The sequence below is a fragment of the Rhinatrema bivittatum genome, chromosome 1, assembly GCF_901001135.1.
Source record: "Rhinatrema bivittatum chromosome 1, aRhiBiv1.1, whole genome shotgun sequence".
Lineage (NCBI taxonomy): Eukaryota > Metazoa > Chordata > Amphibia > Gymnophiona > Rhinatrematidae > Rhinatrema > Rhinatrema bivittatum.
This window is the reverse complement of record NC_042615.1, coordinates 342,448,958-342,474,763: the sequence shown is the minus strand read 5'-3', so window position 1 is coordinate 342,474,763 and position 25,806 is coordinate 342,448,958. Positions and strand designations below refer to the sequence as shown.

General features: G+C 42.9%; 1 protein-coding gene across 3 annotated transcripts in view; it reads left to right on the top strand.

The window, feature by feature from the left end:
* AFF1 (AF4/FMR2 family member 1) overlaps nucleotides 1-25,806 on the top strand; it is a 377,818-nt gene that overhangs the window by 62,825 nt on the left and 289,187 nt on the right. The window contains exon 1 of one of the 3 annotated variants that reach the window (XM_029599173.1): nucleotides 22,666-22,725. The exons of the other annotated variants lie outside the window; for them this stretch is intronic. Within the exon in view, the coding sequence (XP_029455033.1) occupies nucleotides 22,709-22,725 (17 nt within the window). The 5' untranslated portion in view covers nucleotides 22,666-22,708. Of the gene's footprint in view, nucleotides 1-22,665; nucleotides 22,726-25,806 lie in introns of those variants that run through there. 3 annotated transcript variants of the gene reach the window in all.

The window sequence follows — 25,806 nt, the reverse complement described above, 5'->3', positions numbered from 1 at the left end:
TCATTAGGCAGGGTGAAGCGGCCACTTCAGGTGGCAAAAAGAGCCCAACCCCCACTCCCAAAAAACCCCCCACCTCTGCGGCAGCCACTTCACCCTGACAAACGTCCGTGGTTCCAAATGACGAGTACCCACAGGCAGGAAGAAGGCGATGGCAGTGATGCAAAATTGTGACTTGCCCACGAGGATGTCGGTCCTCTCTGGCAGGAATAAGATGGCAGCAGCGGCGTGAAATTGTGATGTCCCCACAGGCAGGAAGAAGACTGCCGTGTCTCAAAATTATGCGTCCTGTGACCAGGGGGATCCCAGGCACCGCGAGCAGAAAGAGAGAAACATCGGGCCAGTTTAGTATTATGATGGGAACACCGCAGGCATGAAGAAGAAGAGACCCAGTTGGTGGGGTGTGAGGGATGGGAAGAAATGGGGGGGGGGGGGGGGGGGGTGAGTGAGAGGCAAAGGAATGGTATAGCAGGGGAGGGGGAAAGTGAGTGTATGATAGGGAAGGGAAGCAAAGGGGGCTGAGTGCCTGAGTAAGTGCACACGTGCATGTGTATGAGAGAGCATGCATGTGAGAGGATAAACATGTATGTTAGAAAGGGTGTGAACATGAGACAGAGTGGGCAAAGTTTGTGTGTAGCCCCTTTCCCCCACTTATCCAGGACAATGTCACGGGGACTGGAAATCAAAAGTTCCCAAGCATGGAAAGCTGGGATATTTTTTTATCCATATTAGTTGTAATTATTGGATGTTGTTTGATGTGTCTGCTGCTGTTTAAAATATTTTGTTTTTGGGAATGTTTTAAAAATTGCTATATGAATTTAATTATAGAATGCTATTCTATTTGTTGGGTATATTGAAATTTATTTTTATTAGTATGATTTTACTATTAGGATTGACATTTTATATTTCCTGATTCTATTGTTTTATGAGGAATGGTGATTTCTGTTTTTCCATTGTTACACAGCAAGCAGAGTCTGTTTTTTTTAATTTTTTGTGATTTCCAGTTCAGTTTTTGTCTGCACACTTCTGGTCATTTTATTCTATATTTGGTGAGGGTCTGACTGTGCTCTGGTGTGTGACAGAAGTGAGGGGGATTATGCTAACTGTGTAGTTTCTGTGTAGGGATCTATAGCAGTCTGTCTTGTTCTGTTTTCTTAGTAGGAGATTTATTGGTGTGTTAGGGCCTGGTGTAATGTTTGCAGTGTTGCACGTTCATGGGTAGGGTTTTTACTGCAGTGCATATAACTATAATACCCATGTTGTAAGTGATATTTTTATATTAGACTACTTTTGAATGCCCTTTTTCATGTAAAATCTGTTAATGCATAATTTTTAACTGTGTTGTGTGAGCGGGGACAAGCACAAGGCTGTAGAGTTTGTCAAGCACCTAATATCCTTGCACCGGCCCTGAGAGAGTACATCATGCACAGACCCTCCCCATTCACCCATCTCCCACTTTCCCAGGATGCAAATGCTGGAGAGTTGGGAAGCAGATGGTAGGATTCCCAGGAGTATGGCAGGGTTGCCGGTTTCCTAAAAATATCACCACCGGTCTTATCAACTCTGACCCCCTGCCTGTCCACTTCTCCAGCATTTCAAATCATCAACAGGGCAAGACTCAAACAGGTGATTTGACCTGCGTCGTGCCTCTAGGAGGAGGTGGGGAGTGTCATCTCTTCCCTTGCCTCAGGCAGCAGATTGCCTTGAGCTGTCCCTGCATTCCACTTGATGTTTTATAGACCTTTATCATATCTCTCCTCAGCTGTCTCTTCTTGAAGTTGAAGAGCCCTACTTCGTTTGCCTTTCCTCATAGGAAAAAGCAATAGAGGTACATCCACCTTTATCATTTTGGTGACTAAAATTGCACACACACTATTCCAAGATGTGGTCGTATAATGGGGCGATACGGAGAATATCATAATGCGTTTGTTTTTTTATTTTCCATTTATTTCCTAATAGTTCCTAGCATTCTGTTTGTTTTCTTGGCCACCACTGTACACTGCGCATAGGATTTCAACATATCTATGATGATGCCTAGATCCTTTTCCTCGGTGGTGACTCCCAATGTGGAACCTTCCATTTTGTAGCTATAAGTTGGGTTGCTTTTCCCTACGTGTATCACTTTGCACTTGTCCACATTGTGTCATCTGCCGTTTGGATGCCCAGTCTCCCAGTCTTGCAAGGCTCTCCTGCAATTTTTCAAAATCCTCTTGTGATTTAACAACTTAGAATAAATTTGTATCAGCAAATTTGATCACTTCACTTGATGTTTCCATCTCTAGGTCATTTATAAAAGTTAAAAATGCAGTGGTCTCAGTACAGATCCCTGAGGCACTCCATCATTCACATTTCTCCATTGAGAAAATTGATCATTTAGCCCTACTGTCTGTTTTCTATCTTTTAACCATTTCTCGATCCATAATAGAACAATTGCCTCCTATCCATGACTTTTTAATTTCTTCAAGAGTCTCCCATGAGGTACTTTGTCAAACACTGTCTGAAAATCCAGATGCATGACAACTGGCTCACCTTTCTCCACATGTTTATTCACTCCTTCAAAAAAAAATGTAGCAGATTGAAGCAAGACTTCCCTTGGCTAAATCCATATTAGTTTTGTCCCATTAAACTATGACTCTCTATATCTTCAGTAATCTTGTTCTTTATAAAAGAGTTTCAACCATTTTTCCTGGCACTGACATCAAGCTCACCAGTCTGTAGTTTCCTGAATCACCCCTGGAACCTTTTTTTTTTTTTTTTTTAAATACTGGTGGTGTTGGTCACCCTCCAATATTCAGGTACAGTAGCTGCTTTTAATGATTAGTTTACAAGTTACTAATAAGTCTGCAATTTCACTTTTCAGTTTTCAGCCTTGTGGGATGGTATACCATCTGGTCCCAGGTGATTTGCTACTCTTTAGTTTGTCAATTTGCCCTATTATATCTTCCAGATTCACTTTTAAATTTCACTTCTGGCATGGGTATCTGCCAGACAGGTAGTGGGTATCTTCCTTACATCTTTCTCAGTAAAGATTGAAGCAAAGAATTAATTTAATCTTTTTGCTATTGCCTTGTCTGGTGCCCCTTTTTATTCCTCAATCATATAATGGCCCAACTGACTCCCTCGCAGGCTTTTTGCTTCAAATGTATCTGAAAAAGTTTGAGTTTTTCCTTCCGCCACAAGCTTCTTTCCAAATTCTGTCTTTCCTTTATCAGTGTTTGCATCTAACTTGCCAGTGCTTATGCTGTTTCCTGTTTTCTTCATTCGGACCCCTTTTTCCATATTTTGAAAGATTTTCTTTAGGTTAGAATAGCCTCTTTCACCTCACCTTTTAACCATGCCAGCAGTTGTTTGGCCTTCCTTCCACCTTTGTTTAATGCATGGGATACATCTGATCTTTGCTTCCAAGATGGTATTTTTAAACAACGTCCATGCCTGATATAAACTCTTAACCTCTGCAGTTGCTCCTTTCAGTTTTTTTTTGTAACCATTTTCTTTATTTTATCATAGTCTCCCTTTTGAAAGTTAAATGGTATCACAGTAGATTTCCTTAGTGTCCTCCTCCCAGTTGTCAAGACAGATTTGATCATGTTATGATCATTGTTGCCAAATGACCCCAACATAGTGTTCTCACATCAAATCCTGTGTTCCATTAAGGATTAGGTCTAAAATAGCTCCCCGTCTTGTTGGTTCTTGTACCAGCTGCTCTATGAAACAGAGATTTATTTCCTCTAGAAAAATTACCTCTCTAGCATGTCCTGATGTGACATTTACCTAGTCAATAAATGAAATGAATTGAAATCACTCATTTTTGCTGTGCTGCTAATTTTATTAGCTTTCCTAATTTTTGTTAGCATTTCATCATTCGGGCCAGGTGGACAGCAGTACACCCTCACTGCTATTCTATTTCTATCCATAAAGATTCTAAAGTGCATTTCCTTTCCTGCAAAACTTTTATCCTGTTCGACTCTATGCCCTATTCAACATATAGCACCACCCCTCCACCAATTTGATCCAGCCTATCATTGTAATATAATTTGTACCCTGGTATCACATTATCCCATTTTTTTATTCTTTCTGTACCAGATCTCTGAGATGCCTATTAGATAATCTCTTTATCCAGTGATTTACTCTCTAACTCTCCCATTTGGTTTTTTTTTAGACTTTTAACATTTGTATAGACATTTCAAAGTATGTTTGTTTTTTGTTTATTAACAACCTGCTCATCAGTTGACAGGGGTAATTTGGAATCTTTCTGCTTTCTTTTTACTTAGACACCTGGGCTACATTAATATTTATCCATTAAATACTTTATAAAGCTCTCTGTGACAGAGGGAGAAAAATGAGTGTAGTCTGAAAAAAAGGTTAACACATGGATGCATGTGAAGTCATGCTATATAAATTCTCTCAGGAACAAATACAAGCAGAAAGAAATAAACAGGGAAACACTTTTGTATTTTTTGATTAGAATTCACTCAAAATAGTAAGGTTCTAGAATTTATTTAGGGAACATACAGACATAGTTAATGGAGGAAGGATGTAAAAGGAAGTTGGTATCTCCTTTTTTGAGTTGTTAAAGTTTAGTGTTGTAGGAAAAAAAAGATTCATCCTCAAAGGAAAAAACAAGAAGAGAGAAAAATCCAACTCTGCAGACACTCAACACTATGTCCAATAAACAGATACGTGTACACCAACATAACATACTAAAAATTAAGCCTGGCCAGACATAGATTAGAGGAAAGCTAAAGAGAAAAAGACAGATATTAATAGTTTCTTTCTTCTGGTATAATCTATCTTATAGAAGTACAGATAAAAGAAACAAAAAATACAGATGCAAGAAAATAGAGGATTACTTACATATGTACCATCCAAATCTGAATCTGTAAGATACAAAAAGTAACACACAGGATAAATTCTTATAACTCGCTTCTTTAAAAAAACAAAAAGTTCACAAGACTGTATTTATACTAGATATTAAGCAGAATTACTTATCTGAGTGAACCTGAGAGAGCATTCCAATTCTCAATTTGTTACTGGAAATTGGAAAGAAGGAAAGCTGTTATATGGAAGAATAGCAAGTGTACTGTTTAAACTGTTTTAAATTTACAAAATATTTTATACAGCATTGTTAATATTTAATGCTAGGGTGTCTCTTTAATCACTTTCCTACTGGTGTGTTTAAAATTCTTTATTGTAAAATAATGTAACAATTTTCAAAAGCCCACTTGCGCACACAAAGTGCATTTACACATGTAAAACCCAATTTTAAGCATGTAAATCCTTTTGAAAATTATCCTCATAGATTGTAAGCTCTCTGGGAATGGTACCTGAATATCATCCACTTGGAAGTGTAACAAAAAGTAGAATATATAGTTTATCCTTCATTGATATATCTGTTCGTTATGTACAACACTGCAACCTTCAGGCTTATATAGAAATAAATATTACTCTTCTTATATAGTGCCACGTCCCAAACTGAATCGTATCTCATTTACCGTGATAACCCGAATAGCGGAGTAGAGCTTGGCAGGATTTGAAACTACTAATGCCAGGTTCCCATAGATGGGGTACACAGACAGTTTGGATATAACAGGGTTAATCCATGCAGAGCCTCCTTAGTGATCTGTGATGAAATAGAGGACCCCCCTCCCTCACCTGTTACGGTGGCTCAGGGTTCCGAGTGCCGGTGTTTTAGGGTTAGGATGTGACACTGGAGTCTAAGGGATGTTTCTGACTTCAGGGGTTCAACGTCATCCTCTTCCCAACCAAGTACTAGAAAAGTAAATGGGAAATCCCATCCAGTCGAAGGGGCTCCCAAAGGATGGGAAGGGCAGCAGCTAGTAAAGAACAGATATTTTTAATAGAACAGAATCAATATATTTCAACAGATAATATATGCCATTGAATTATCAATGGGTTTTATCCCACCTCAGTGCACTTAGGTATGGTAACTCTTTAAACAAGAGTGCGCATACGCATGAATTTTATATCATGCGCACAAGGGTGTACATATTATATAAAATACGCCTGGCGTCAGGGGCAGCTCAAGAGAATCTGCTGCCTGAGGCGAGGGATGAGATTGCGCTTCCCCAGTCCCACCTGACCTCTCCCCGCCAGAGAATGGCACAGATCAAATCATCAAGTGGGGAGTCTCTATGCAGTCTGGCCCTTTTAGGCCTAGATTCATCATTCCGCTATAAATATAGCGGAATGAAGAGCCATGGCCAGAAAAGGGGCAGGTGGGCATTTTTGCCCACCTCGGTTGCGGCTGTGCCGCACACTATCGCCCCCCATAACGCCACCAAAAAAGGTGTTATTTCTGGCGCTACTGCCGGTGATAATATCTAAAACATTATCGCCTGCAGTGGTACAGGAAAGAAAATGTTTCTAACCCCGCTTTAACCACTCCCCTTTCCCTCATTTAAATGCTAACATCGCGATGTGGTAGTTATCGCGTGCATTAGAGCATTATCGCATGCAATAAAGCCCTAACGCACGTGATAAGGCCATGTCGCGTTTTAATGAATGACCCTGTTTCTGATTTGAAATGTTGCAGAAGGGGTCTGAGTTCCCAGAGGAATGGCAGTGATGATGTTTCTAGGAAGCTGGCAAACACGCCATACTCCCAGGAACCCTAAGACCTGCCTTCCACTTTTCCCCAGCATTTTCCTCCTGGAGAAGTGGGAGATGGGTGAATGGTGGTGGTCTGTGTGTGGTGCACTCTGAGCCGTCGCAAGGGCATAAGGCAGACTAGGCCATGTACAGCCTTGTGCCCACACACCCCTGACCTCACCACCCAGAATTACAAATTCTGCATTTATAATAACTATTTATTTATTTTTATTTATTTACCAGAATTTCTGTACCGGTATTTGGGACAAGCCATCATATCAGTTTACAATAAATAAAGTTAACTAAAATTCAAGCACATTCAAATAAATAACATAAAGAAACTGGACATAAAAGCATTAAAAATAACTTATTACAATCTTATTATAAAATATCAAAAAACAAATAAACTCACACAAAAAAAGACAAATCAGAGGATCGTTCCAGTTAAATTAATTGCCAGAAGAAATAGTTATGCTCAGGTGTTACCCTCGGTGAAAGCCTGTTTGAACAACCATGTTTTAAGTCTCTTTTTAAACTGTGCTAAGTTGGTTTCTAATCTTAAGTCTGTTGGAAATTTATTCCAAATTTTAGGTCCCGCTAATGAAAGAGCTCTGTCTCTCACAGAAGTCAGTTTTGCTGATACCAATGAAGGGATGGATAGTAAGCCTTTATTTGAAGATCTTAAAATTCTGGGAGGTGTTAAGAGATCACAACAACATGTATATTATTTTTACATGCATTGTATGCCAACCAGAAAACCCTGCAAAAAGAACAAAAAACACTTACATTCACTGGCTCTCTCTCCCTCACTTTCACACGCACAGGCTCTCTCACTTTGTCTCGCTAACACACAAGTTCTTTTTTACTCTCTGGCAGTCACTCTCTCACTGGCACTCTCTCCCTCTTAGACACACACACACAAGCTGTCTCACACTTACTGGAGCTCTCTCGGACTCTTAACACATACAAGCAATTGTCTATCTCATATACACAGACAAACACCTCTATCACACACAAGCTCTCACTCACAGGTACTCTCTCCCTCTCTCTCACTGGCACTCTCAGGCTGGATCCTCTGCTCCAGGCAGGCGTTAATAGCTGAGCGATAAATGTGCGTCTGAAACGCACATTTATTTTTTTTGCATTTGGAGTGAATGAGCAGTAGCCTCATTCACATGCATGTGAATGAGGCTACTGTCATTCACTCCATGTCTGACTCGCGTTAAATAGGCGCTAATCCCCCTATTGCATTAGGGGTGGATTAGCGCATATTTATCCCGCGTCCAACTGCGGGTTGTACAGTGCGCTCGGCTGAGCACGCTGTATTGCATCGGCCCCTAAGTGGGAAGGGAGAGAAAAAGAAAGTACAACAATGGAAATAGCTGTGGTAGTAAAGCAGGGGCTGGGGCAGGGGCTCTCGTGAGCTGAAGCGCAATTTATTTATTTTAACTTTTATTTTAGATTTAGCTTGCACTTTATCATAGGGATCTCAAGGCAAGCTGCATTCAGTAGGTAGTTCCTGTCCCCAGAGGATTTACATTCTAATGGCCTGATTTTACCTCCCATTCTGTCTATATGGGGGGGGGGGGGGGGGGGAGGGAGGGAAATGCTTAGTAAATGGTATCCTAGGGCCTGAAAATGGAGGGATGAGGGCAAAGCGGTGGTGGTGAGAGCAGCTAAATTGTCCTCCAGCGCTGTGTCCCGAGCCTTCCTTGATGTGCCGTTGCATTGAGACGGCAGAAGAAGGCCTCTGGAACCCAGTCCTGGTGGAACTCTAGCAACCCCTGGTGGACTTCCGCCTTGCTCACTGAGGGGATCTGCAATCTGAGGTTACTTATTGGAGGGAGGGGGGATAAGTGGTAGTTGACTTGGCTTTCACCGGTTGTGACGTCTTACATTTGCCTACACATTCCTGTGTTTTATTGTGTTGCTCTTCAAGCAGATGAGACTTGTGCATAAAATGTTGCAGGATTATATTAAATAGTGACTTTTTTAGTTTTAAGAACAGCATCATGGCTGAAGAATATGTAATTATTTTAAACATCGAGCTCTACAAGCTCTGCTTTCCTATCTGGGGTGGGGTTTTTTTTGGTTTTGTTTTTTTACTTCAGTACATCTCTATTGTAGGACTGGGTTATTTGTGCTTGCTTTTATTTCTCTTTCTACTTATTTAATTAAAGTCAAAATGCTACACTTTAAAAATAATTGTGCTAATTTATTTTTCCTCTTTAACTTGAGAGACTGAGTTTTTAAGAACTGAGGTCCAGTGTATCAAGAGAGAACAAAATAAAGTCAAGCGGGGTTAGTGAATTTTGTCAATAAAACCACACACAGAATCACAAAAAACAAACTTCCATTTTACTTTTCTCAGCAACAGAAACTGGACCATACTGGTGCCTTTTGAGATCAAAATCGGGAAATTAGGTACAGTAGCAAGAAAACCTAAAATGGCAAGTTGCAGCTAATTCTATTTTTAGAAGAAAGTTTTTTGGTAGTGGTCACTCTTGTCCAGATTGCCCTTGATCTGTGTTAGATGCCCTTGCTTTTCAGCTCGTGTCATTGTCATTTTCCTTTTCCTGAGGCTGGAATAAGTTGTCATAAGAACCTCCTATGCACTGATTTTTTTTTTTTTTTTAAGTTTAGGCTTATCATGAGAAAAATGTTCTGCTGATAATCTTTTGCTTTTTATTTTATTGGGATTTATTTTTTTTTTTTTTTGCTCTCGTTGCTGGAGAGCTCCTGTTGCTGCTAAAAGGGCAGAAGGTCCTTGAATCAGGAAAAAGCAGACGCCATTAGGCTGTGGCTGAACCAGAGGTTTTAATGAAAGTTTGCTTGCCTCTGCCTATCTTGGGGCTTGGCCTAGACTAGAGGTAGCTTTGTTCATCACGTCTGCATGTAAAGAGAGCAGCAACAGCAGCAGCCTTAAAGGCTACCCTTGTCAGTGAAGGAAGGGTGTGCCAGTCTTCAAAGACCATATAAAGCACCAAACTACTTATTAGCATGCAAGCAGCTTTTATCTGTCTCTTCACTGTATAAATTTGTAGAGCATGCATGGGAAAAATAGATGCATAAATAGGAGGGGAAAAACAAAGGTGCAACAAAATAAGATCAGAGGCTGATAATGGTGCAGTTACATAAAATGCTGCTGTACATCTAAAATTGTCCTGGAGTGCGGTCTGGAAGATAACCGAGCTACACTGGCAGATCTCGCCTCCCTGCAATGAAGCAGAGAAGGCACTATCAACTGTGTTGAAGAGGCTGGTGCCAAGGGTATTAGGTGCCCTAAGTGAACCTTCTGCTTTTCTTCCCCTCCCCATAAGCTACTTACTGGAGGTCGCTCCAGCACAGTGAGCCCTTCTGGGGCGACATTGATACAGCATCTTTGCCCCTGGTTATAGTGCCCAGCATCTCTTCCTCTTCCCCCCCCTCCCTCTCACAGTATATCCCCTCTGCTCTATGCCTAGCATACCACCATTATTTTGCCCTGTTTCTGTATGGCCAGTATATATTTTCTCTCGCTCTCTCTCTCTGCCCTTCTGTTATCTGTCCAGTATCTTCTCTCTTCACCCTCTTCAGCTACTGATGAGATGATCTCTGCCCCGCCATGCTGGAGATATTCTGCCATCTCAGTCTGATTCGCTAGGCAACGTCCTAATTTGCGTAAAGGAAGCCCGGGCCCTGCACGTGTGCTGCCTGTCTAAGGTGAGTCTCAAATGTAGTGCTTCCTGCCAGTGGTGTCAAGAGAGAGTGCAAGCTGCTTCTCCAAATACCTTGGCACTAAATTGCCTTTCAAACTGCGAGTGAAGCTGTTTTTAAGAAATCTTGTGGTGGGGAAACAAGATGATAGTGGACTATAAGGGGAAAAACCTAAAGTTTTAAATATCACAGACTGCAATCTTCTTTTTTTTTTTTCTCAAGTGAAAGCAAATGGTCCACTGTGATTCAGGTGCTGTGCTAAAAAGCTAAAGACCTTTTTTTTTTTTCCCCTAGATGAACAGTATAGTGCTGTGGGGAAAAAACACTTGCATCTCTTTTGATTTAGAGTGATTTTGATAGCCTGGGTCTTAACCGCTGTTTTACCAAGAAAGCGTAAAAATAAGCAGTTAATGCCATTAAGATTTCTTTTGTAATAAAAATGAATACTTTATATTTCTAGTCCAAATTTACCCCAAAAGTTGACAACTTTTTATTTTCAAGTATAAACTCTTTGCTCAAAGAGCTTACAATCTAAGGAGCAGATTTTCAAAGGGTTACGCGTGTAACTTACGCTCATAACCCCAAGAAAGTGCCCCTGCGCCGCCCAGCCTATTTTGCATAGGCTGGGCGGCGCACACAAGCCCCGGGACGTGCATATGTCCCGGGTCTTTGAAAAAGGGGCGGGAAGGGGGCGTGGGTGGGGCGCCAGTCCAGGGGCGGGACCGAGGCCTCCGGCACGGCGACTGTGCCGGAGGATCGCGCACCGGCAGCCAGCCGGCACGCGCAACTAAGACAACAAAGGTAGGGGGAGGATTTAGGTAGGGCTGGGGGGTAGGTTAGATAGGGGGAAGGTGGGGGGGAGCGGAAGGAAAGTTCCCTCCAAGGCTGATTTCGGAGCGGCCCCTGTTCAAAGGGGCGTGGGATAAACACTGCGGATCCATAAAGTCAAGAGGCCGCCAATGAAGAGTGGGTGACTTGCCAGAATGATGGCTATTGACACAATACCCTTATTAAATAAACATACACATGCTTACTGTGACTCCTACATCGCTCTAAGCTTCAACAGCAAGAGGAAATGTGGAAAAAAGGATTTGCACTCACAAAGAGGGGAGTAGCTGGCTTGTTACGGCGGTTACTACCCCAAACCAAATAAGCCTGATACTTCACTTTCAATGCATATACAGCATAGCTCTCTGCTTCAATGACAGGGGAGAAGAATAACTGATACTTCACACATCCAGCAGAGCTCTCTGCTACAACGGCAAGGGAGAAGAAAAAGGGTTCGCACTCAAAAAGCGGGGAGTAGCTGGCTTGTTACGGCGGTTACTACCCCAAACCAAATGTGCCTGATACTTCACTTTCCATGCATATCCAGCATGGTTCTCTGCTTCATCGGCATGGGAGAAAGACTGATACATCACGCATTTCCAGCATAGCTCTCTGCTTCAACGGCAGGGGAAAAAACAAAAACAAAAAACTGATGCTTCAGGCATATCCTGCATAGCTTCAACGACAGGGGTGAAGACAAAAAGGATTCGCAATCACAAAGCGAGGAGTAGCTGGCTTGTTACGGCGGTTACTACCCCAACCAAATGTGCCTGATACTTCACTTTCAATGCATATCCAGCATGGCTCTCTGCTTCAACGGCAGGGGAGAAGAAAAAAAAAAACCCAACAAGGGCTGTACAACATAGTCTAGGTAAAACAAATAAGCATGGGTGTAGCTTGCTTATCGCGGCGGTTACTGCCCCTACTACCCCTAACTAATCAAGCTAGATATTTCACTTGGATGCAGCTCCATCACTGCTCTCTACATTAATGGTGGGGGTGGAAGGGGAATAGAACAAGGAGCTAAGAGAAACAGATAAGAATGAGAGAAAAAATGTGTGAGGCTTGCTGGGCAGACTGGATGGGCCATTCGGTCTTCTTCTGCCGTCATTTCTATGTTTCTATGTTTCTATGGAAAGCCATTGGGGCTCCCCTAGGGCTCGGTGCGTGCAAGGTGCACAAGTGCGCACCCCCTTGCGCGCGCCGACCCCGGATTTTATAACATGCAAGCGGCTGCACACGCATGTTATAAAATCGGACGTAGATTTGTGCGCGCACAAATCTACGCCCGCGCGCATGTTAGAAAATCTGGCCCTAAGTGAAATAAAGCCTCTGAAATGTATCTGTTCCTGAAGAGATACTAGTATGTTCATGTTTATGAACACAGATCCTGTTTTTAGCCCCTGCTATTCAGAAAAGTAGAGGGCTAGTGCTGTGTAGACATCCATACCAACGTGCATAAAACATAAACAGAGCATGGACTTGTAAAGCGTGTCTTCAAAATATGGTCATAAGTACATCGTTTTGTGTTTTGTTTTGTTTTTTCTTTTTAAACAGAGAATCATAGAAACAAAGAAGTGTCAGCAGAAAAGGACCTAATGGCCCATCCAGTCTGCCCAGCAAGCTCGCATAATTATCAGTTTCCCATACTGCCAAGGTCAGGGCTCTTGTGGTTACTGTTTGAGTCCAATTAACACCCCCCCCCCCCCCCACCTTGCAGTTGGAGCAGAGAGCAGTATTGGAGTTGCATCAGAAGTATAGTATCAGGATTTTTGGTTAAGGGTAGTTTTCCCAGGCTGTACAGTTCAATATCCTTGCTGGTTGTCATCTGAATCCAATTCCTTTTTTCCTCTCTTCCCCCTGCCGTTGAAGCAGCGCGCAATGATGGAGTTGCATCAACAATATGAAGGCTTATTGGTTCAGGGTAATATCCACCACACCAGCAAGTTACCCCCCCCCCCCCCCATGCCTCTTACTTCATTCCCCTCCCCCTTGCTTGTAGGGATCCACAGTGTTTATGCCATGCCCCTTTTGAAATCTTTTTTTCCTTTTTTTGTCTTCACCACCTTCTCCGGAAGGGCATTCCAAGCGTCCACCACCCTGTCCGTGAAGAAATATTTCCTGATATTGATTCTGAGTCATCCTCCCCAGTATATGTAAGTGTAGGGCCCTACAAGGTTCTACTAAAATCCTAATTCTTTTCATAAATCAGGCAGTGTAAGGTTAAGAGGTGCATAACACTTATCCTTTAGTGTCCCCAGTGGTTGCTGCCAGCCTCTGTAAAAGGCAGGAACCTCTAGTAAGAGTGGATTCTAGGGATGTGCACACTATTCTATATTCATTTTATTTGGGGGGGGGGGGTATTTTATATTTTTATTTTGTGGGTTCTTTTTTTTTCAGGAAATAGTGACACCATTAGCAAATAGCAGTCTATTTCTAAAAAAAAAAAAAAAAAAAATTGCAAGGAATTTTTCATTTTATATTTTTTGGATCATTTGAAATAAAACAAAAATGGGTTCATTCGTACCATTTTATACTTTAATGAATGCACATCCCTTGTTTTTGGAGGAAGCAGGAGGGTTTTTCAATTTGGTTTTTTTTTTTTTCCTTCTGATTTTTTTTTTTTGGTGGAAGAAGAGGAACCCCTAGAACCTACATATTGGTGTGAAGGTCATGGAGAAGGGTTAAGGAGCTGTGTGGGTTTTTTGCCCCCCTTTTTGAGGAACAACATAATTTTCCATGTTTTTGAGATTCAGTAGAAAGAAGTTTTTAACCCACCCTTCCTTCTGTTTTGGATTTGGTGGATTGGTTTCGTGTTCTTGGACTATTGTGAACCTCTCCATCTGAGAAATGTAATTCACCCAGCTGAGATCTGAAAGGAAGATTGGTGTATCTATCTAATTTGCGGGAGGACAAAGGGAGTGAGGAGTAATGGAGAAGTGGCAGCCCACCAGTGTAGGTTCATTGCAGATATCCACTAGATATTCAGGAAAGGAGCTAGAACAGTACCCATTAGATACAACTAGGAGTTAAAGGAACCAGACGAGTGAGAGAATTGAATACCAAGACATCTGATCAAAAGTATTGTAAATTGGGAATTGAATTTGCACTGGCAGGAAGATGGGCCAGAGATCCCCCTAGAGAGGAAGCTCTAAAACGGCCCCTAAGCTGGGAGGAAAGCTAGTTGGGAAGGAACTGCAGAGTCATAGATTTGCCCTCAGTAATATTTGTGTGGTAGGCCTTGTGAAGAAAAAGGACTTGTAAACAATATTCTAGACCACTTCACATCAATCTGTCAGTAAAGATTTGTTGGAGCCTTGAGTCCAGCGAGATTATTGCTATTGTCTATGGAGACTGTGAACAAACACCACCCAGGGCCTAGGAGATCATTCTGCTCCCCCTTCTCCTGTCTCATAGGGAATCCTGGAGAACCCGAGGCTAAGGAATTGTATGGGAAGTGAAGATAGAGCTCCCTCCCCCCAGGATTTATGGTGTACCTCTGGACTTCTAAAGAGGACCTCAGCCCAGAGGTTAAATAAGAAATAAAATACACTACCATATTGCTGAGTAACTGGAAGAGGGAAAAATATTCTTGTTTGCCGATGAAACAAAAATATGTACTGGAGGCGTCACCGTAATGGAAAGAGCAAAACAAAAGGGGGACCAGAAAAAAAATTAAGGTTTTGGAAAATAGACTCTAGTGTTAAAAAAAAAAAAAAAAAAAAAGAAAGAAGGAAATCATGGAATAGTGACAGACAAATCCATTAGCCACATATCAGTTAGAAGGACGAGAGCTGTCAAACATGAAAAAGTCTAAGAAAGAAGTAGGAATGAGACCGAAACAGTAAGTAATGCATTCCGGCCAAGAAATAAGTAAACTTGTGTGTTTTGTGGAAGCGCACCAGCACAGCTGCTTACATTGGAGGCCATCTCGGCTGTACCTAAAAGCATGACCAAATCCAAAATAGCGCGCATGTAAATGGGCATAACAGCAAAGCAAGAGTATTTTGTGTTTGTGGGGTAGGGGCAGAGACGCCACCGTATTTAGTAGCATAGGAAAGAGGTTTGTAAAGAATGATCTTGGTGTTCAAACTTTTTTTTCTCCTACATATTTTAGGGGATAGGCATGGCTATGCAAAACCTGGTCTGAATAGGCCGGCCCACACTAACTGCACAGACAGAGGCTTGATGTACTGAAGTGTGCGAGTTACGCGAAGGCCACTTTGTGTGCTGAAACTGCTAACAATGCACATAAAATAGGACAGTGTGCACTATTTGCCCTTTTTAGTGTGTGAAATGGCTATTTTTTGTGCATAGCTGAACTTTTTATTTTTTTTAAATTGAATATAAATTTATAGTTGAACAACTACAATGCAAAATTATACAATGTAATTCATTAGCTATGAGTGCATTATTAAACTAGACACAGAAAAGGTTTCACAACCACCATTTCCGAAAACAATTAACTACACATCAATGAAGCATAGCTGTTTTGCTAAAAATTCTGTAGAAAATGCATTATTTTGCTATTGGGTTTATTTCCATTATAACGGCTGGTAGTAAAAATAGCACATGCTAAAACAGTAATAATGTGCACAAGCCTGCACACTTGAGTGCATTGGCCTCCTAGGGTTATAACAGTTTTACCCCTTGTATAGATTATGCAGTAAAGCCTTCTGGTATGGCTTATTTGAAGTGAGCACCTTCTGCCTGTTAGATGACAGATTCTTATTTGGAAGAGACAATGGAACAGGGTGTTTGAGGAAGTAATGGCTTAGTCAGATTCTGAAACCAGGATAGGTGGATGGGAGAGAAGGAAGACAAGCAAAAGTGTCTTGCACAACAATCAAATCAACAAGTCCAGCGTGCAAGGAACAATGACAAAGTCCATCAATGAATTTATAATAGATTTTTTATTGAACCAAGGTGTAAACTGTTATTCATGGCAACTCCATGTACCTTCAAGAATACAAGTGCAAGAGTCCCCCGACACGGTCCGTCTTTCGCGGTCGCTGCATCGGGAGGGACCCACGGAATTAATTTCATCTATAACATAAAAAAACCAGTAAACGATGGACCTTATGAATATGGCCATTCAAACTTACACAAAATAAAGAAAACATACCTTATGTGTTCATCCTGGAGCGCATCGGCTCGTACAATAGGTAACCCATTTAAAGAAGCAGTTTGGCGCCAAAGACAGGATATATCGCGATAGAATCACAAGATCGCGATAGAATCGCAAATCAGAGTAAAGCCACGCCCCCACTGTAGACAATTCAGCTAAACAAAAACCATTCAATATCTTTATTTAGACCTTTTGGATGGACAGAAGACAGTTTAAAAATCCATTTTTGTTCCCGTCTAACCAGGATTTCAGAATAGTCCCCTCCCCGGAACGGGGGTGTCACAACCTCCAAAACTGAAAATCTTAAATCAGCAATACAGTGATGATGTTGGACCCAGTGTGTGACAAGGGGTTCGTCCATCCTGAGTAGACGGATATTTGAACAATGTTCTATAATAACAATGTTCTATAATACGAGTCTTGACTCGTATTATAGAACATTGTTCAAATATCCGTCTACTCAGGATGGACGAACCCTTTGTCACACACTGGGTCCAACATCATCACTGTATTGCTGATTTAAGATTTTCAGTTTTGGAGGTTGTGACACCCCCGTTCCGGGGAGGGGACTATTCTGAAATCCTGGGTAGACGGGAACAAAAATGGATTTTTAAACTGTCTTCTGTCCATCCAAAAGGTCTAAATAAAGATATTGAATGGTTTTTGTTTAGCTGAATTGTCTACAGTGGGGGCGTGGCTTTACTCTGATTTGCGATTCTATCGCGATCTTGTGATTCTATCGCGATATTTCCTGTCTTTGGCGCCAAACTGCTTCTTTAAATGGGTTACCTATTGTACGAGCCGATGCGCTCCAGGATGAACACATAAGGTATGTTTTCTTTATTTTGTGTAAGTTTGAATGGCCATATTCATAAGGTCCATCGTTTACTGGTTTTTTTATGTTATAGATGAAATTAATTCCGTGGGTCCCTCCCGATGCAGCGACCGCGAAACACGGACCGTGTCGGGGGACTCTTGCACTTGTATTCTTGAAGGTACATGGAGTTGCCATGAATAACAGTTTACACCTTGGTTCAATAAAAAATCTATTATAAATTCATTGATGGACTTTGTCATTGTTCCTTGCACGCTGGACTTGTTAGAGGAGGAAGACAGCCATGGAATACCCTCAATCCGTTGCTCATACAGTAAACTGGGGTGACTCAAACGTTTGACCCCTCTCTCTAGTCATATGGTCTACCGGCGGAGGTAGTGGGAGGCCAGCCCTGTAATGGAATTGAAGTCCAAGTCCAATTTAAGGCCATGGAGGTGCAAGAGTTTCCCTTACAGGGGAATAAACGGCAGCTCCTTACAGGGATACCTGCTGGGTGTTAGGAGTTGGTTGGAGTTGTTCTTTTATGATTGCTGAGTGGTGTCTTTTGTGCTGCTTTTTTTTTTTTTTCCCTTTCCTTTTTTTTTCCTCTATGTTCTTGAAGAAGTGGAGCTTTTGAGTGCAACAAGGTACTCATAAGCAGATACTTGGGGAAAAGGCTTCTGTAGCACAGGATTACTTCTACGGCCTAAAGCAAAGCACATTCAAGCAACATTGTCTGAATTATGAAAAAAGCTGCTCACCTCTTAAAAATGTTGCTAGCAGTAATGGTTTGACAGTTTTAGTTTTGATTGTAAATATTGCTACCCTTAACAATAAAGATTGTGGGTAACTGCACAGAATGGCATTTACTACCCTTAACAGAAACATGGGGGTATCCTGCATGGAGCGGCAGTTACTATTCTTAACATAAGGCTTGGGGCTGGTCTGCATGGAGTGGCAGTTGCCATCAATTGCTGCCTGCTGGGCAGACAGAATAGACCTTTTTGCTTATCTTCCGCTGTTAGTACGTTACTAGGGTGGTTGTTTTGTAACCGTCTCTTTCACTGCTTGTTTAGGTTCCTGAAAGATTGGTGTAGGTGTTCAAGCTGTGGTAAGAATGGAGCGAGAGGGGGAGTGAGGGATGAGTGGGGGAGAGGTGAGTGGTGTCAGACTGAATAGTAGGAGTATGGTGCGTGAGTTGGTTGAGCATAGCCAGGAAGGGGAGATTGAGAGGGGTGAGGTGCGTGCATGAGGTAGAGGAATCAGATAGAAGGATTAGGAAAATACGGTAAATGGGGGGGGGGGGGGGGGGGAGTAGATGGGAGTAGTGCCTAGGAAGGTAGGGACCCACACCAGTCATCTGAGAGTGATGAACAGGCAGGAACCAGCAGCCAACAACTGGAAAAGAAGTGGCCTCAGCATGTTGTACGCTTCTCAAAAGAGGAGAAGGACCTTCTAGTGTGGTGGATCTGTGAAAAGCACATTGTGTTCTTTGGTCAGAGGACATCCACCAAGGTGAAGATGATGACCTGGGAGAGCATCACCCCAGGTGGCTACCAGGGCAGTGAAGCAGCTCAAGCAAGGTTGTTAAGACACTAGGGTGGCTGTCAAGGCCAAGCTGAGACAGATTGAGTGGTCCTTGTGTCAGATGGGAGTGGGCCCCACAATGTGAGGTGCAGCTGACACCAGCAGAGGACATGTTCTGGACGACACTGCAACGGAACTGTGTGACTGATGTCCATACTGAGGCCCTGGATTCAGATGCTGCTGAAGGAGGTGATCTTATGATGGAGACAGAGGAGCCTGTCTCAGCAGAAAAGAGCCAGCCTCAAGATCCACCTCTGGGAAGAGAAGAAGAAACCAAGCAGAAGATCACAGCTGATACGTGAGACACCCCCAGCCACGCAAGAGGACAATCGGTTAGTAAAACTCCACCATACGTGGCCAGACACATTTTGCCCAACATCCTGGATGTACAAGAGACACCTGGCACCTGTGTGGGTGGTGAGTCTTTAGGTGACACTGGCTTGTTGTGGACCTTTGCATGATGGCATTGTCCCACGGATAAGAGTGCCGCCCTCCTCCATGGCGGACCAGCTTGTGAAGGAACTGATAAGTGAAGCAGGAACTCGTGGAGTCCCGTGTGAAGACCGGATGGATGACAATACATGCAGAGATTGGAGAACATACAGACAGAAATATGCCAGATGTGTAGAGAGGCCAGAATGTAAGCAAAGAAGAGCACAGCTGCAGCCAATGTGATGTCAGATCACATTCACGCTTCATCTGATATTGCTGGTGACCTCCATGGCCTTGATTCCACTTTGCAGGATGTAAACTGGGCCCTGAACCATCTCACTGGGCTCATGTTCCCTCAGGAGGGGGAAGCCACAGAATACAGAACCTCCCCGGGCAGAGCTGGTGGCCACGAACACAAGAAGTATACTCCTAGGTATAAGTTTCCACCATGGCTTTTTCTGGATCTGACCCTGTGCTGGATCACCACTGGCAATTCTCTGTTCTCATCTGTGATCAGTGGCTGGCACATAGCTGTCAATCAGATTTCCTGGGTGAGCACCCACTGCCCCATGGAGAACAGCAAAACATCTGCAGTCTGCTGCTATGCCGGACTACCAGTGACAGTCCCTGAACTCTGCTGTGTCCTCGCTCGTCGCTGCAGTATTTGGAAATGGTTGTGCTCTTGCTCTTGGCTCCAATGCAGATGCTTCTCCCACTCAGATGCCTCATCTCTATGCAGATGCTTTTCTCACTTGGATTCCTTGTCTCTGCCATCACCTGACCTGCTGAGAGACTTCTCTTCCTGTGAATATTTACACTCCAGTATGCCACAGCACTATTCCTGCTAGTTCCCTGGTGTGCTGAGCAGCTTCAGACTTGCATTGCTTCTCATTTTTCCTCTCTTCCCTTTTTTTGCAGACGGATGCATCTTCATCAATTCTTGTCACTGCAGTATACGGAACTGATGATTGCACTCCTGCTCTTCTCTGACCCTTTTCAGCGATAAACAATCTCTTTTTTTTGGTCTGTTCCTCTCTTTAAAGCTTCTGCCACTACAATTCTTCAGCTGACTTGCAAAATGTACCAAACCATCAAAAAAAAGTGTACATAATCCATTTGCAACAGAGAAGCACCTATACACGGCCATACAATGGCCAGCAATGGATTAAAATGGCCACCAGAAATGTGCTTTAACTTTTTTACTTCTGCCCTGACCCAGGTGTTAAAATTCCAGCATTAAAAAATAGTGTTAGAATGTCTGCCTGCAAATGTAGCTTTCTGCATTGCTCTGTAATAGCTTTGTTTACATGGCGTTTGTATGCTCCCACTCTACGGGGCCGATGCAAATAAAAGCGAGGAAAGCGGGCGCTGAAAAGTCATGCCTGCTTTCTTAATGCGCACATGGCACAACCCCCATGTGTGCATTAAGAAAGCAGGCATGACTTCTTAACCGGTCTGCCGGTTATGAACACAGACACACTCGGCATCGGTTTTCATAACGCAGCCAGCCGATTATGAAAACAGACGCTGAGTTTGTCGGTGTTCATAACCGGCAGACCACCGGTAACTGCGGGGTCACACCATGCGCGCATTAAGAAAGCGGGCGCTGACTTTTTAGCACCCGCTTTCCACGCTTTTATTTTTTTGCATTTGGAGTCTGAGTAAGCCTTAGTCACATGCATTTGCATGTGATGAGCGCTGTCCCATTCACTCCGCATCGGACCACATTAAATAGGCGCTAATCCCCTTATTGCATTAGGAGGTGGATTAGCGCCTATTAAACCCGCTAAACATATCGCAGATTTTTAGCATGGATTTTTTTTCAGCGCTAAAACACATTACACATATAAGTAAGTTTAACGGTGTAAAACCTGCACTAAAGCAGGTGTAAAAAAACTGAGGTAAGCTTAGTGTAGCTTATATATTTGTACCTGAGGCTGGAAGGGCTCAGAAGAGAGACTGGAGGGGGAAGAGGAGGAAATGATTTGTGCACTTTGTCTAAACAAAGTGAGGCCTGGTTATCTCTGTCCTGCATGTTGCCCTTTAATTGCCACTCTCCAGATCACATACTATGGCTAGGAAGGAAAGACATGCATGATTACACATGTTCTGAGAAAGGAACTCCTATGTGCAACTCTGGTTGCTGTGAGGTGCTGGTCTGGATCTGAGCATCAAGCAGTGTGGTGACTTTTCTGTGGCATGCATGATCAGGTCTGAAAGCATACAGGTTTGGAAACACTGGCATAGAAAGCCCTTCTGCCTGTAATGACGAATGAAGTGCATGCCTAACGCACTATGATAATGTTGCAAAATGTTTACAGCAGCATCTCCTATTTTAAGAATGGGGTAGTCCATTGTCTGCATAGTTCCTGGCTGGAGCTTCGTAAGATAGGTGCAAAGGAAGCCATGGATCCCTCCCTGGACACACTGCCCTCTCACGATCTGTGCATGAATCCCTGATAAAAAAGCCACATGGGTACTTAGGACAAAAACCATTTAAAGTTTATTAAAGTAATGTCTAATTATGTGTTTTTACAGTAATTGTTCTAGGGGGTAGTGCCAGGGGGAGGTGATCGTGATTATCTCATTATCAAAATTTTGGGTGGGGTTTATGGATTGCTTCCCATATGTTTTAAGTGGCTAGCAACACCTCTGCACTGCTGTTAACACCGTTTAGAAAGTATTTCCTTATTCAGAGTGTGTGTGTGTGTGTCTATCTTTCTATCTCTGTATATGAAGAGACAAAAAGTGCTGCCAGCAGCATTATTTGTTTTAGACTAAGTGTGCCTGTTCTCGGGAACATGCATGTCCCAGGCAAGGGCAGCGTCGGGGAACTCGGTGTTCCAGCGGCGGCGGCGCCGCCGCCGTCTTTGTACATCGTCAGGGATTTGGATACGGGAGCGCCTGCCAGCAGTAGACTTAAGAGTTCACATGCACCCCCCCCCCCCCCCGGATAGGGCAGAACAGACCTGGGCCGTGCGGTCTCTCCTCCAATCCGGGTGCGCTCCTTGCCCTGACAGCGCTCCATGCCCATTTAAAGAGACGGAGCGTACCACTGAGGCTTTGGTAGCAACAACCAAAAAAAAAAAAAAAAATGTGTTCAGTCTGATTGGGGAAACCGGCAAAGCATCTGAAAAAAGAACTGGCTTTTTTTTTTAATGTAATCCGTGTCACGGTTCAGAAGGACAATCTTGCCAAAAAAAAAAAAAAAGTAATTGTGAGTGTACGTAAAGATTAGACACAGTGATACAGAACCTGCAGCTGTACTGAGTTGGGCTCTCCCCCCCCCCCCCGGTCCCACACGCACCCCCTCTACATCACAGTGGAGATGGAAGAAACTGGTGGTGGTGGCCCCGGATGCCCGGATGTCTGTCAGACTTAGTGTATCCCTATATCAAACGGCCAGAGCTGGCTCGGGAAGCTGCGTCTGAGAGAGAGGAGGGCGCCAGGCTTTGGTGGGGGGGTGCTAAGTTTTTTTTAAAGCGAGAAAAGTAGGTGGGGGGGGGGGGCGGGAGGAGCGCGATTTGGCAAATGCTGAAGCAGTTGTTAGCTGGGGGGCTGGGGGGGAGGAGGAGCAGGCTGATGGACGCACAGCTGCTGGCTTCCTAAACTTCGCTATGGCTGCTCAGTCAAGGTAAGGAATTCAGGGAGAACTTTTTTTTTTTTTTTTTAATATCTCTTCTCGATTTTGATATTCCCCCTCCCTGGCCAGCCTGCGCGTAGTTTGCCATTGTGTGCCAGGCTAGTATGAGGCTTCTGAGTTGCTATGTGTTAAACGTTTACCTTGCCGAGCTGCTAGCTTTATTGCAGGCTGGTAATGCGGGGTGGGGGGGGGTTGCCTTTTCCCTGTCTCTGAGCTCGCAAAGCTCAGTGAGAAACCGAACAGAAAGTGACTTGGCATGCAAACCCGTTGTACCTTCATTTCGTCTTTTAAACCTCGCATTTGAGATGCTGTGCCACTTCAGTAACTTTAGTGAGAAGATGTAAAAGCGGTGGGGGGTGGGTTGCTTGGAGGATGAACTTTTTCTTTTATGTCTGCAGTTTGAGGGTGAAGCAGGTAGAATTCTGCTGAGTAGGCAGAGGGGGAAGGGACAGAGGCTAACGAAGTGTGAATACTGTGCTTGGATGTCGCTGTGGGGGAGACAGCAGTCAGCTTTGGTCTTCTAATCTAAACCACACTTGGCACGTACAGGCTGATGCACTGGGCTAATTCTCCCTTGCACCGGAATATAGATGTTTATCAATAAGTAAATAAATCTTAGTTAACTGTAGTGAATTGTGACACAGCATGCCAGGGTTCCACTTCCTTTCCCAGTCTGTGCACTTATGGGAAAGATCTTTAATAAAGTTTGAGTCCTAAATTCAAATTATATTTTCCTTGTTTTTATTTTTTTTTCATCCTGTTAAGAACTGTTGTTGCTGACAGTGAGCAGTTCTTAACTGGTTTCAACTACAACAAAATGGCACAATATTATAGGCATTCCAATACCCCGGTTGCATGGGTGAGCTGAGGTCTGGAGGGCAGTCTCCAAAATTGAGTCGCTCAGCAATGTTCAATGGTTTGAAACAAATGCAGTATTGGCAGCCAGTTTGAGCATTCACTTCTTTGGCACACCCAAGTCTCTCAAACCTAATTCTCTTGACCCACAGGAACAATTGTGAAGTGCTATCCTATGCTGCCTCTTTTTTTTTGTTTGTTTTTTTTTTTTTAATTTACTGTGCTTTGCCCCTTATGGTGGTGTACCACCAAAACTAGCCACGAGCTGAATAAATTGGCAGCATTTTTTGATCTGTCAGTGGTGGAGCACTGAAAGTGTTTCCTCTGAAACGCAAGTTAGTGACTTGTCATTTTGGACAGGAGGGGGATGGTTTGGCTTAAAACGGCAGCACCAGGAAAGACCATTTTAGGTATCAATTTGAGAGTCCTGATCCCTGTCCATTTTCTCTTTAAATTGTATTCCCAAGGATGTATTCCTGCTTGAGGATTTTGAAAGCTCTTCCACCAATCCCAGCATTATGACTGTAAATTACGAACATAAGATATTGCCATACTGAGTCAGACCAAGGGTCCATCAAACTCAGCATCCTGTTTCCAACAGTGGCCAATCCAGGCTACAAGTACCTGGCAAGTACCAAAACACTAAGTAGATCCCATGCTACTGATGCCAGCAATAGTGGCTATTCTCTAAGTCAACTTGATTAATAGCAGTTAATGGACTTCTCCTCTAAGAACTTATCCAAATCTTTTCTAAACCCAGCTACACTAACTGCACTAACTACATCCTCTGGCAACAAATTCCAGAGCTAATTGTGCATTGAGTGAGAGAGAACTTTCTCAGATTAGTTTTGCTAACTTCATGCTCCCTAGTCCTTCTATTATCTAAAAGCATAAAAAACCGATTCACATATACCATTCTAGATCTCTCATGATTTTAAAGACCTCTATCATATCCCCCTCAGCCATCTCTTCTCCAAATACAACAGCCCTAACCTCTTTAGTCTTTCCTCATAGGGGAGCTGTTCCATCCCATTTATCATTTTGGTTGCCCTTCTCTGTACCTTCTCCATCGCAACTATATATTTTTTGAGATGCGGCGACCAGAATTGTACACAAGGTGCGGTCTCACCATGGACTGAAACAGAGGCATTATGACATTTTCCGTTTTACTCACCATTCCCTTCCTTGTGACCTTGGGTAAGTCACTTTACCCACCATTGCCTCAGGTACAAACTTAGATTGAAAACCCTCTGGAGATAGGGAAATATCTACAGTAGCTGAATGTAATTCGCTTTGAAGTGCTGAAAAAACTGTGAAAAGCGGAATATAAAAAAAATCTAAAATTAACATTGTTTGCTTTTTTGACTGCTTCAGCACACTGAGCTGCTGATTTCAATGTATTGTCTACTATGATGCCTAGATATATTTCCTGGGTGGTAGCTCCTAATATGGAACCTAACATCGTGTAACTACAACATGAATTATTTTTCCCAATATGTGTCACCTTGCACTTGTCCACATGAAATTTCATCAGCCATTTGGATGCCCAATCTTCCAGACTCACAAAGACCTCCTGCAATTTATCACAGTCCACTTGTGATTTAACTACTCTGAATAATTTTGTATCATCTGCAAATTTGATTACCTCACTCGTTGTATTCCTTTCCAGATTATTTTTAAATATATTGAAAAGCACCGGTCCAAGTACAGATCCCTGAGGCACTCCACTGTTTACCATTTTTCCACTGAGAAAATTGACCATTTAATCCTACTCTGTTTCCTGTCTCTTAACCAATTTGTAATCCACAAAAGGAGATCGCCTCCTATCCCATGACATTTTAGTTTTCTTAGAAGCCTCTCAAGAGGGACTTGGTCAAATGTCTTCTGAAAATCCAAACACACTATATCAACTGGTTCACCTTTATCCATGTTTATTAACCCCTTCAAAAAAAATAAAGCAAATTTGTGAGGCAAGACTTCCCTTGGAACATAGTCAGCATGTCTTTCTAGATGCTCTGCGATTTTGTTCTTTAGAACAGTTTCCACTGTTTTTCCTGGCAGTGAAGTCAGGCTCACTGGTTTATAGTTTTCTTGGATCGCCCCTGGAGCCCTTTTTAAATATTGGGGTTACATTGGCCACTCTCCAGTCTTCAGGTACAATGGATGATTTTAATGATAGGTTAGAAATTTTAACTAATAGATTTGAAATTTCATTTT